The following is a 13,933-nucleotide window of genomic DNA, read 5'->3' as shown; positions in this document are numbered from 1 at the left end:
ATTGAGAGTCTTTGCCCTTGATTTGGCAGAGATACATTTTATCTCAGTGACCCATCTGTATGGCAGGGCAAACATCTGATTACCAAACATCTGCTCTTACCGCTCTGTGAAACACAGTCCTTTCCTCTCAAGTCCCTGACCACTACCCCCTTCTCTTTAGTTCAGAATAACATATATACCTCATTTTGCCTGACTTTGAAATTTCCATGGTTATGTAGATACCCTGTATGTATGCCTATTACATTTGATTTTCTCCTGTTAATCTGTTTCATGTCAATATGATTCTTAGGCCAGCTAGAAGGATCTTGGAGGGGACAGGAATTTGTGGTCCCCAACACTGTCTTGTGCTCACTTTGGCAGCACTTACACCAACACCTTTAATCTCTCCCTTCTTCCCTAGAATTTTGTTATGCAACATTTTAGGAAAATATTCCATAATTCAGTTTCTTATTGTGACAGCCCTAATCAATGATTTATATAGAAAAGCCAGGCTTTCTATACTACAGAGAGTTCTGTTAGTATTAAAATGTGGCTAGGTACCTGGACATAAAAAAAAAAACCAAAAAACAGTTTTTTGAGTTTAGGTAGTCATATAACGATAGGCATTCTCTCCTCCACGAAAGAGATAAGAGCAGGGCTTTCCTCCAAGGGCTTTGGACTTTAAAGTGAACATGAGTGAGTAATCACAGAAGACTGTTGTTACTAACTTTTCCCAAAATTTATATGGTTTGTTTCCTCTCCATAATCCTTCTGACTCTCATGATCCGAAATCTGAAGTCTCATGCAGGTTTTATTGTTCTGTCCTCACATAACTTTTCATTTGCTTCATTTTGCCTGTATCTTTTTTTTTTTTTTTTAAGTACTACTAACATGTTCTGTTGGGAGTTCATCAAAAGGACTTTATTTATACCTTTTTAGACATGGTATGCATGGACAGAAATATAGAATAAGTAAATTATATTTGTATATATGTGCACACATGCAGGCATATAGCCACAGCATAGCTTAAAAATTGCTTACTAAAGTAGAAATTTAAAATAATTTTGGTAATGAAATTATACATGTTGTCATAACCTCCAAATTTCCTTGTGGCTCGTAATTGCCAGCTGGGTGATACTCGCTGTGAAAATTGAATAATCTTTCTTGAGACTCAAATGGAATCCCACAATACACAAATGTGTTGGAAATCATTATTTTCTTCTATAATTCTGTATGCTAATCATCGAACCAAAGGAACCAAAGAATGTGTCATTAATAAAATTATTTTAGAAGATGATTTCAGTAATAGGACTAGAAAAGAAATGAATAGCCAGAAACCTTAGTATGCATGTCCTCAGTCTGTGTTGATGTTGAACACAGTGCACAGTGATTAATTCTTTCATTTGGGAGAAAATATTTGCAAAACAGAGGTCTCGGGCAAATAGTTTCAAAATCAGTTATTTTAAATGCTCCTTTGCTTAGATTTTTAAATCTCATGACGTCACTTTGATCTTTATTTCTCTTCAATTACTCTTTCAATCTAAAAAATATAAAGCTGTTTGCATTCCTCAATGGTGATTACAAACACAGAGTTTGTAATCTTTGACTTTGAGAATTCTTAGCATAAAATGTTTCAACTGTAATTGTTGTCAATCGCATTCACTTACTAAGCTGCTGAGTCGTTGAGGTGATACTCAGATGCCCTTTCAAAGCAGGCCTGAACTCCGGGGTCCCTCCAGAGTCGCTTTATTACCTCAGCCAGTTCAGGTGTCATGCCGCCATCTTGAAGAGTGTTGGCCGTCGTGCAGAGTTGTTGTTGGTCTTCCTAGAGCAACGTTTTTGTGACAGTGATAAAAATGTGTTGTTATTTGGAATCACATATCTTTTTTTTTTTTAAATAGAGCATTTCAGTTTTATTATTTTTATCTTATGCTTTTAGATAATAATTTTGTTGACCATTTATTGAGTGTATCTTAAGGTCAATTTCCTTCTAATGGCTGGGTGAAAGAGTTGTCCATTGCAGAAACTATGTAACATTATATGGTGAAATGAGGATATTTTGGTATATATCATTAACTTCTGAATATGATGTCAAAGGGATTAATAATACTTCAAATCCATTGAGATCTCAGTCAAAATGCAAGGAGAAAATACAGTGTCTTTTACAAATGAATCCAAAACTAGGAGGTTAATTTGCCAAACCAAGAAAGACAATGAGCATCAGAAGAAGAGTCCAACTCAGGCTACTTTGTGCAGTGTCAGGTGGCTCCCAGTGAAGAATGGCCAATGAGAACTTGCTGCTTTTCTGATACAATTCAATTTATTATTTTAAAGAAGTAATAATGGTTATTTCACCATCTTACTAAAAATCTGTTCTTTGCATTAAAAACGGAAAGGTGGTCTCTCATTGTCAAAGAGAGGCTCTGTTAAGACTAAAAATCTTGTTACATCTGTCTTCACATTCAGATTTTATTGCTAACCCAAATTGATCGATGACTATTAAGCCAAAAATTATAAATGGCCCAAATCTAAGGATTGACCGCATTTTCATATACTGGCACAGTAAATTTTTAAGTCCTTCTTCCGATAAGTTGGTTGTGAGAGAGGGCTGCAAATCCAGCGAAGAATGACCCATCTAGTTTAGCTGGGATTATCCCATTTGCCTCCTCTCACTGTTAGGGTGCCATTTAGGATAAAGGATGCAATGAAACAGCTGCTTGAACTAGGTTGTCCCTGTTAGCATACCTTTACAGACAATATACACTTTCATTAAAAAAAAATTTTTTCCCAATTTCAGTTTATACTTTATTTGAATAGATACTATGAAAACATTCTCATCTTGAACATGTAAGAGTCAAAGTGTTCTTCTACCACCACTTCAGTCCTCGTGCTTACCCCAAAGGGCTAGTCATCCTATCAGCTTGGTTTTTGTCTTTTAGGACCTTTTATTTTCTAGCTTACTGCTTGCATAGGTAAAGTCAATGGTGAGGGTTTTCAAACCAGGCTGTGGCTTATAAGCATGTGGGGCACTTACTAAAAAAATACTGACACCAGGACCTCAACCGAAACAAAACGAGGCAGAACCTCTGGGATTCAGATTCTGCAAAGGTATTTTTGAAAATCTTCCGGTGACTCAAATGTGAAGCCTGAGTTGAGAATTCTGGCAATATAGGGTTTCTTTAACCATAAATAATATCTTACTGGACATACTGTATGTTAATTCATAAAGTTCTTCTATAGTTTTTAAAGGACTGACATGGTAATTTAAAGAATCAAAATTCATGTATTTTAAGGAATTGGGCTCCCCAATCACATTTGAATTTTTAAAGTATACGATACCAAAATTAACCAGTATTACAAAAAGTTGTCTTCTATATAAACAGCCAAATGATGGAAAACTGACTCCTACTGATAATCTTACTCATATTTTAAAAGCTCCAGTAATTTCCCATCACACTCAAAACCCAAAATCCCGTGCTATGGTTCACAAGGTTCTACATGTTTTAACCCATGTATTCCTTTTCAGCTTTCTTTCTCAGTCTCTGTCTCTCAGTCTCTCCCTCTCCATCTTTCCCTGCCCCCACAATTTGTCTCTCTTTCCTCAAGGTGCATTAGACTTCTTACTGTTCCTTCAACTCACGAAACCCCCATTTGAGAACATTTGAATGGCTGTTCCTCCATGTCTTCCCTATGGCCCATCTCCAACATCATTAGGTTTCTTCCAAAATATCACCCGCTCAAGAATTCCTTCCAGGGCCAGCCTTACTTCCATTTTTTCCTTACTCTCCAGCCCCCTGCCTTCCTTGATTTTTCTTCATAGCACTTACTACTACCTATGTAGTGCATATGTCTTTATCTTGTATCTTTTAATTCGATTATAAGCACATGAAGGCAGTGATTTTTTTTGTTCCATTTATTTCTACATCCTTAAGACTGAGAGCAGAACCTAATATATTGTATGTCTCAGAAATATTGTAGAACAAATGAGTCAACAAAGTGAACACACGAATTAGCTCAGACCTCAGTTTCTAAAGAAACTTAAAAGGTTCTCCAATAACTTCTCACATTTTTCAAATAGCTCCAAAGAAGTTTGAGTGGCACTGTGAAGAGATTTTAGTTCCTTGTGATATATTTAGGAAAGCTTGGGAATTATGGCGGCTCTGGAATAGTTCATTCTCTCAAGGTTGTGTAGATCTGGAACAGTGTTGTATAGAAAGCAAAATACATGTTCTCTACAAGTTACCCAGGCTTTCCTCATCAACATTAGGTGGTGGTGATCCTAGAACCCTGCAGAACTCATTTTAAACCTTTGAGTCATATTTCGAAAAACTGCAGAAACAATATATCAAGGAAGGAAAGGATATCACAACCTTGTAATCTTGGGAAATGTCAGGTTAAGAAATGCCCGGTTTTGTTACAGGACTTTCTCAGGGCCTTTAAGTCCTGCAATTTGCCAATTTCCAAGAAGTTGTTATAATATATGCTTTCAAACTTACTTGATCACAGAACTTTTATTCTAGAACATCTTGTGAAATCAGTGTTCATTGGTTCATATTATAGGGTGCACTTTGTAGAACACTGTCTCAAGGATGGTCACAACAACACTCAAATCATGTGATAAAGTGTTAAAACTTTTAACATTTTTTTAAGTTGGTAGTAGATGTTTTAGATGCTCTAGGATAGAATAATACCCGGAGAGGATAAGTTGAAATTTACTAAATGCCTGTATTATGTCCGCCTCTAGTTTCTTTAACTTTCCCCTTTACAAGTTGTGTATTTATGAAATTAGTCTGTCAAGTATTAAACCAAAACAAGAACATGTTCTGTTAGCTTCATTCCCCTTTCAGCTATAAGTTCGCTTTCTCTCTCTCCTACTCCTCAGCTATAGTTGCTAAAAACGTCTTTATACTCTGTTCCCATATTTTCTTCTCATTTCTCAACATACTTTATTGGATTCTGCATCCACAACTCTTCTAAAACCCATCTCATGATATCCCCAGTGATCTCTGTATTGTTAAATCCAGTAGACTTTAAATATACTTCTTTCCTGACCTCTTAAGACCTTTCATCTTCGATAACTTCCCTCTGGAACCCTTGCATTGAATTCTGTGATTCAATAAAAACTTGGTTTTCCTCTTACTTTCCCATCATTTCCTCCAGACTTCCCTGTTCCTCCTAAATGACCAGAAAATGTTACTTTCTTTTTTGAAGCTTTTATTTATTTATTTGAGAGTGAGCAAGAGAGAAGAGGAGCAGGGGAGGGGGAGAGGGAGAGGCAGATCCCCCACTGATCAGGGAGCCTGAAGGGGACTTGATGCCTGTGACTGAGCCACCCAGGTGCCCCGAAAATGTTACTTTTTCAGCACAGACACCTGACTTGCCACTCTCCTTTATACCTGTATCTTCTCTTTGTAACTATTTGACCTCCTTGATCCCATCCATATCCTAATACACATTATACACCATAGTGTAATGCCAATACTACTGAGATTCCAATCTCTTATCAAATTATCTCGTTTGGACTTGAAATGTACATTTTCAACCACTTACACATGTGGACATGTTACAGAGCTTACAGACACATTTCTTAAATGTACTAGTTGTGCCCCCTCCCCAGTGACAGACTTCCTTTTTCAGTAATTCTTTTCATAAATGAGGATTTGGCTCTCCATCCAGCTGTGCTGCACTTTTGAAATAGCTGATGCTTTGTAATTACTTGTTCAGTGACAGATTTCCTTCTCTTGAGGGAAGATACTTCTCCTATTTTATTTACTGCTGATTTCTCAGTACATCCCATGTCAAGTATCTGCTATATAAACCATAGTTTAATGAAATATAATTTTTTCAGGGGCACCTGGGTGGCTCAGTGGGTTAAGCATCTGCCTTCAGGTCAGGTCATGATCCTGGAGTCCCAGGATCAAGCCCTGCATTAGGCTCCTGATCAGTGGGAAGTCTGCTTCTCCCTCTGCCCCTTACCTCCCTGGTATTCTCTCTCTCTTTCTCTCTCTCATTCTGTCTCTCAAATAAATAAATAAAATCTTAAAAAAATATATAACTTTTTCAAATGATGTTAGATGTGTAGACTTTAATATATAAATTTTAATGAGCTTAACACTTAGAGTGATTACTGGAAAATAAATACTCAGTATTTACTAGGATCTTAAAGTATTTTATTTTTAAGTGGATTTCCTATATTTCTGTTTGCTTCTGTAATAGTCCTTGAAACTCAGTGAAAAAAGTGCTAACGTTTTGTGGATAAAGAGACCCAAATGTAGAGAGATTAAGTAATTCGTCCAAATTTACAGAACCAGTAACCAATAAAGCTTATGGACATTTTCCTTTAGGACTGTAATATAAAAATACATAAATTGTATAAATAGCTAAATTGAAAGCTATAGAACAATAGATCTCTGAAAGCCACACACATATAGATGTTTAGCAGGGTTATAGTTCAAGCCAGGGTTAAGAGTATATTAATCTTAAAATCAAATACTAAAGAAGGTCACTGAAACTACTATAGTTTACAACAACTGAAATCAAAATTGGGGGTATGTAGTACCTGACAGCTGATGTTTGACCCTTGAGGGTATAGGTCCTTCTGAGAAGTTGTATCAGTCCTTCAGTGCTGCATAAATTGCTCTGTTTTTACCATTTAATGTACAGTTTAATAAATTGCATTTACTTAAAGTTTCATCCAGCATAGTGGCAGCAATCTACAGAGTCTGTATTATTATCACTCTGCCTGCATGCCAGATCATTAAGATGTTAACCAGTGGAGGAGTAGCAAACATTTTGGATTGTTGAAAGTATTTTTACAAAAATCCTTGCATCAGGAAAAGCACTCCAATGGAAGCCAGAAGAGGTGAGTTTTGCCCAAAACACTAGCTGTGCAGTGCAGGCTACCTTGCTAATAGTCTTTGGCCTTTATTTTTCACATCTTTAAATATGGGGCTTATACCAGGTTGTTTCTGAAGGGCCAATTTAAAGTCTCAGATCCTTAGGAACAGCCAAGGTCAGAGGGATAACCAAACTACGCTTAAATAAAAAAGGAGATCACCAAGTCTAGGAATGGTAAAGAATACAAGGATATTGGAGTTGGGTTCTGACAAGTTCCCCTCTTACATGTGAAAGGGGAACTGTAACCTAAAGAAGGCGGTGACTTACTGGAGCCAGGTTTGAGGAAAACTAAAAATGGAAGAGGAAACCTAGCCCAATTCCTGACTGTGCTTTACAAAGCATCTGCCCTAAAGACATACTTAGAATTGCTGTGCTCTTCGTTGGAAAATGGCAGAACAAAGATGAGGGTTGACCATTAATTTTTTTTTTTAATTAACAGCATGAAAGAGGTATTTTTCTTTTCATCCTAATGGCATCCAATGGTAATTTACATAGTCAAACCCTAAACTTCTGGAAGGGTAGGAAGAGTAAAGTACAAGGGTCATATTCTTCTCTATAATTAACATGTTCTTCCTCTCTTTCTTACTGTTAGCAGACAGGGTATCTAAGTTTACACTGGGAGCAGCTCAGTGGATACCATCCGGAGGCAACCAGCTGCTCCAGGACAGAACAAATGGAAATGAGTGTTTTCCTGTTGATCATGCGCTCTTATTCCTTTTTTGCATGTGGTTAACTATTGTTCTTTGGAGAATGCTCTGTGTTCCATTTGTCAACTAAAATAGTTCTATATATTTGCACATAAACTGTTTGAAACGAAGTGGGTTTTTAATGTATTTTAACATAAAATGATTATTACAAAATATAAAATAGAATGAAATGAAACTGTTTAGAAGCTACCTTATGAACATGACTCTGACTACTGAGTGTATTTATTATACAGACATCTTAATCACACAATTTTGAATTCTTTTTAAAAAAATTAGCACTCCAAAATAGTCATTTCCCTGCCCAGCATTGTCTTTATAGTTATTGTTGAACAATAATAATTATGTTATTACTATTACTGTAATGTTATAATGTTCACTCCATGAAATGACTCACAATTAAACTAAGAAAATAAAAATGGAGTTATTGCAGTTTGATTTTATAGAATGAACTCTTTCATATTTAGTAAATATCATCATTTTTCTCTAATACAGTATATTATTTGATATTAAGTTTGATTCCTAGGAAAATAGTTAATGCCAAATAAGATTATGGCACACAGAAAGTTTCATTTAAAGAAAAAAATCTTACACCAAACAGAATTAAAGTTTCCAAAATTCATATTTTATGCTCCTAAATTTTTGGTGTAGATTAGTACTACAAATGTAGTTCTACTGTTTTATGGCTCAAACTCCATTGGAGACCTACAACTGTCATTATTTGTATACTTACTGCACTTGTGGGATTTACATAATCAATCCCAAGGGTAGTCATGGCTTTCACAATCGCTAGGATGGATTGCAGTGTGTTACTGTAAATGACTGCTTTGAACTCCATGCATTCTTCCTCACTATAACCATTCTTATGGATGATCCTGTAATTTAAACATGAAAACCTTTTGTGAGTTGAGCAATTGTTTTTTTTAATAATATTAAAACACATCAACAATAATTTGCTTGAATAACATTACAGTATATATTTGTTACAAAAAATATTACCCATATGTATATGTTAAATCTGAAAAATTTTATGGCTTTGGATTTTATTATTATCCTTGAGATTTAATACAATATTTTCTTTCTGGGCTCCTCATGCTAAATATAAAGAGGACGTAGAATTTGCCCTGGTAAACCAGTCTTTAAAATGAGAAAATCATGAGGAATTTTACTTAGAAAGCTTATTTATTTCAAAAGAAAAATTTCCAGATTCGCAGGACAAAGAAATATACAGAGTTCTGAAACTAGTCTTTGTAACATGATGTTGATGTCTAGAGGAAGCAAAGTAATTTACTAGAACATTCATTTCTTTTCCTATCACTTAAGACACATTGGAAAATACAAGTGCCTGCTTTCTATTTATAGCATTAACAAAGGCATCTCTCTCTCTCTTTTTTTTTTTAATGTAGGCAGTTACTTGCCGTTAAATCCCTTGCTCCTTTTCCATCTGTGTACGTGCCATTAGTTTTCAAAGTTGAAAGTCTTATGTTACTTGGTTGAACTCTCTTCCTTCCACTCACTCAATCAGAACTCAGCGTTTTATAGTTTTAGAATAATAGATTAAAATAGATTTACCTTCAAAAGCTAAAATCTCTGCATATTCTACTTATTTTATTGTGTCTTTATTGGATAATATGTTCTTGCTCCTTTTTGTTGTTGTTTTTGAAGTGCTATCTGTAGGCATCATTTTGGAAGTCATATTCTGAAGTATTTGTGTTTTACAACTATTCACAGAGAGGCTTTAGCATAGGGAAAAGAATACAAATGCCCCCCAAGATATTAAAACTTTGAAATACAAGAATTTTTGCAGCCAAAGGAGAGGTAGCACTTATATCCATTATTGACTGTTTTTGATATTTGCTTGCCAGTAATTGCTGTATTTCTATTTTAAGCATGGCCATGTTTATCTGGCTGTATTAAACAAATAACTTTAATGAGTAAATAAAGCAGACAACTAAAGGTTGTAGAAAAATGCAGTTAAAATATCTTTGTGGATAGATCAAGAATAAGTTCATTAAAGAAATCTCAGTTCTTTCTCAAAAACTGAAATTGGGAAGTTATTTTAGTTACTAAATTAAAACAGCAGTTAACAGTAAACTTGGGGCATTTAGGATTTCTTTCTGGAACAAGTTCTGATTCCTATCTTTTCATCATAGGATAATGAAACATCACAAAGCAAAATGGCAAAAGCATACTTTAAAAAAAATCCAGCTGTAGTAGGACTTTAAGCAACCTTGTTTTTCTGGGGACTGCATAAATACATTTCTGTTGAGATAGAGCTTTGTACTTGAAGTTGATTCCTAAATCTGTTCCAATTAATGAACTTTTACTGGGCATTTTCTGTAACGTAGGGTATTATGTGCTGAAAAGAATGAGTTTTACTTTCTCTCCTCCCCAAAAACCTATAGGCTAGAGCTCTACTGTCCAATATAGTAGCCACCAGCTGTTAATTAAAATTAAATTCCTCATTCACACCAGCCACATTTCAAATGCTTAATGGCCTCATATGACTCGGAGCTGCCATATTGGAGAGCACAGAAAGAGAATTTCCCTGTCACCATAGAATGTTCTATTGGACAGTAGTAGATTACAGAAAGGTAGAGCATAAAATCCATTTCTGTGCAGTGTGATAGTATTTAGCAACAATATCTGCATGTGGTCCAATAAACTAGAAAAGAAAAAGTGATAAACTTTATTGGGAGTAGGTGTAAGGGATCACAAGAGACTGCCTGGGAGCAACGATGATCAGCTGAGTTTTCAAGGAGAAGTCGTTATTTCCAGATAGTGAACAGGAAGAACATTCTAGGCAGAAGGATCAGTTATGACCAAATAAAATGGTTACAGTGATCAAGCTTTCAGTGTGTGCCAAGAACTGTGTTAAGTGCTTATATATCTTCTCATTTCTTGCAGTAAGTCCTTTAAAGAAGGTAAAATTATTACCTACATTTTACAGGGAAGAAATGGAGGCACAGATAAATGAAGGAACTACCCCTAACTTATTCATTCAGTACGTGATACAGTTGGGCAACGAATGCACTCTGATTTGGGAGCCTGTGATCTTAGGCGCTAAACTGTCCTGTCTTTTGTAGCCCGCAGAACTATGTGAGTTCAGGATTTCTGGGTGTAGAAAGCAGGAAGGGGGAAATCATGAGACCTGAGAATGAAGAGAGAGATAAGAGCTGGATTCTAAAGTGCCTTGTGCTTCCTTCAAGGAGTCTGTTCTTGACAGTTCATGAAGAGTATAGTTCAGGAAAGAGATAAGTTTTCTTTTTAAAGAAATCCGTTGATGTCATTGTGGATACTGCAGTGGAAGAAAGAAGAGGGAGGGAAAAAGTGTTTTGCAGGATACTTTATTAATCCAGCTCAGGAATTCGAGGTTTTTAAGCTAAGGCAGCGACAATAGGGATAAGTGACACCCTTGAAGACAAAAGTTGTTTAGATGTGGCAAAACTGAGAAAGTGAATGTCAGCATATCTACGCCCGGATTAATTGCTTTAGAGGCTGCAGCTGCTGTAATTCATTGTAAGGACATGGAGGCCAGATGGGGAGATAACTTAGCACTGTTTATTCTGATTTGGACCTATCCATAGAATATGGAGGTAGATGTACCTGCTTCCCGAATTTAGATAGAGTGAATGTGAAAGAAATAATCTGGGACAGTCTGCTTGAAGATGAGAGGGAAAATCATTGGACCTTAGCAGTTTTCATTTGAACCTATAGAGTAAGCGAAGAAGGGGGCCGAGAGCATTAGAGACACCAGCTGTTAGGTGGAATCTGAGAGTCAAGCAGGCAATTAGGACATAAACTAGGAGTTATTCCAAAAGTCAGGGTGATGTTTTAGAAGAGCAAAGTCCAGTGGAGTCGAATGGAATTCAAATAGGAACTCATGAGCATTTCAGACAAAATGGCAATTGGAGATAATATTGATGCTATTAAGGGCAATTGATGTGGCAAGCCAAAGGCAGCCGTGATGAGAATCGTTTAAGGGTAAATGGAAGGTGGAAGAGTGAAGAGCGTTAAGGCAGACTAGTCTTCATAGAGTCAACTGAAGAAAGGAAGGAAGGAGGAGGTAACGAGGAGACTCCTTTAATAACAGAAGCAGTGCTTGCTACTTGTAGAAAATGTGAAAAGCCCAGCAGTATTCAAAATGAAGGTGCAATGTAACTTTAAATCCCAATGTTGAGAAATAACTATCATTGAATATTGGCCTGTATTATTCCTTTTAAAAAACTGTATTTTGTCATAGTTGAGGTAAAATGTTCATGCAGTTTTGGGTCTTAGTTTTTCAGCTAGTGTGAGTATTTTCTATTACAACTTTCTCATGTACGTGCAACTTGTAATGGATGCAAAATATTGCAATTGAAAACTGACTGGTCCTACACTTTTGCAAACTATTTCCTTGTGTTTTATTTTAATTTAGGGCACTTTAATCTCTCTCTTATTTCTCTATTTTAAATAAGACTAATTTAAACCTCTTGGTGCATAAACATTCGTATTTTCATGTTTACGTCATTTTACTTTTGTGCTTTTTCAAATTTAAATTATTTTACTAGAATTCTCAGAGACCTATTTATATCAGAAGTTATTATTTTCCCAGGTTTCTAGTTTGATTGAAAAATTATTTCTACAGATTTTCTATAACAAGTAATTTTATTAGTAGTAATGAGAAATATTAAGTTCTCAAAACCTCACCCTTATTGGGTAATATTATTTAAAATTGTTTGCTAATATAGTTTCACTTATTTGTGGAGCATAACAAATAACATGGAGGACATAGGGAGATGGAGAGGAGAAGGGAGTTGAGGGAAATTGGAAGGGGAGGTGAACTATGAGAGACTGTGGACTCTGAAAAACAACCTGAGGGTTTTGAAGGGGCGGGGGGTGGGAGGTTGGGGGAGCCAGGTGGTGGGTATTAAGGAGGGCACGTATTGCATGGAGCACTGGGTGTGGTGAAAAAAACAATGAATTCTGTTACGCTGAAAAGAAATAAAAAAAATTAAAATTTAAAAAAATGCTAATTTACTAAGATGAAGAATAGCTCATTATTGCTTTATTTATTTGTTTATTTGACAGAGAAAGAGAGAATACAAGTAGGCAAGAGAGGCAGGCAGAGAGAGAGGGGGAAGCAGGCTCCCCACTGAGTAGAGAGCCCGATGCGGGGCTCGATCCCAGGACCCTAATATCATGACCAGGGCCTAAGGCAGAGGCTTAACCCACTGAGCCACCCATGTGCCCCTCATTATATTGCTTTAAATAGATATTTGAATTTTGTCTTGTGTGAACTGTCTGTTCATAGTCTCTTCCCATTTATATGTATTGGGCAGCTTATTTTTCTTAGCAGCCTGTATGACTCTTTTTATACTATGACAGTCGGTTACTTATCATATTTATTATAGTTTTTTTTCTAGTTCTCTTTTTAAATTGTATTATGGTTTGGTATATTTAAAGCGTTTAATTTTTAGATAGTCAAATAACTGGTTATTTTTTGCTTTACTGCATTTAACTTCATAGAGAATGGAGAGGTAAATAGGATAGGGAACTCCAGCATGATTAGAACTGAAAGAAAAGAACATGTGAACACAGTGGGAGTGTGATGGGGGTGTGAGATGATTTGTGAGAATGGTTGGAGCAGTCTGAACAATGATCAGGAGAGACGAGTGTCCTGTTCTTTAAAGACAGAAGAAAAGGTAAAAAATTTGGTTGCAAGTACATGTGTCAGGAAATTCCAAAAGTGGGACTTAAATAATTGTTGGTATGGAACTTACATGACCTTATTACCTGAAAGGAAAGAAAAAAACTAGTGATTTAGATTCTAAATAGACAATCATATCATTGACTGGGATGGAACCCTCATGTGACATATTCCAAAGGACAAGATCCTCCAACACGGAACAAAAAATAAGCCAAAAAAAAAGGACTCTCTTCTTCTCCTATGGCAAGAGTTGTCCTTCAGAATTCTCCAGCAGTGATGGAGCCTTCACTTACAAGGCTTTACATCACTTAAAGGGCTTTACATAATCCCTTCCACTTACCAATGTAAATTTTATTCGTTTAGACATTATATTCTTGAATTTTAGAGTTTTTGTGTTTGTTGTCTCATTAAGAAATCCACGTCTATTTATTTCATTATACAAAGAAAAAAAATAGAGAAGAGAAGTACAAAGATAAATTGAAATCCGTGTTAGTAATAACTTTAAATAAGCACTTTATTCCCAGGCAGGCAAAAATTTGTCAATTAGGTTTAAAATACCATTTCCTCCTAAATTCAAATGGGTCATTGATGGACATATTTTGAAATGTTGATGGCTTATACCCACAATACCGAAGCCCTAGATTATGCCCAGATGAATATATTT

General features: G+C 35.9%; 1 protein-coding gene across 1 annotated transcript in view; it reads right to left on the bottom strand.

Moving 5' to 3' along the window:
- GNAT3 (G protein subunit alpha transducin 3) overlaps positions 1-13,933 on the bottom strand; it is a 54,207-nt gene that overhangs the window by 17,242 nt on the left and 23,032 nt on the right. The window contains exons 3-4 of the mRNA XM_032873257.1: positions 8,314-8,455; positions 1,647-1,804 (exon numbers count right to left, since the gene is read on the bottom strand). Of these exons, the coding sequence (XP_032729148.1) occupies positions 1,647-1,804; positions 8,314-8,455 (300 nt within the window). The remainder of the gene's footprint in view (positions 1-1,646; positions 1,805-8,313; positions 8,456-13,933) is intronic.

The sequence above is a fragment of the Lontra canadensis genome, unplaced genomic scaffold (assembly GCF_010015895.1).
Source record: "Lontra canadensis isolate GAN:19392208 unplaced genomic scaffold, GSC_riverotter_1.0 scaffold48, whole genome shotgun sequence".
Lineage (NCBI taxonomy): Eukaryota > Metazoa > Chordata > Mammalia > Carnivora > Mustelidae > Lontra > Lontra canadensis.
This window is presented reverse-complemented; position numbering and strand designations above follow the sequence as displayed.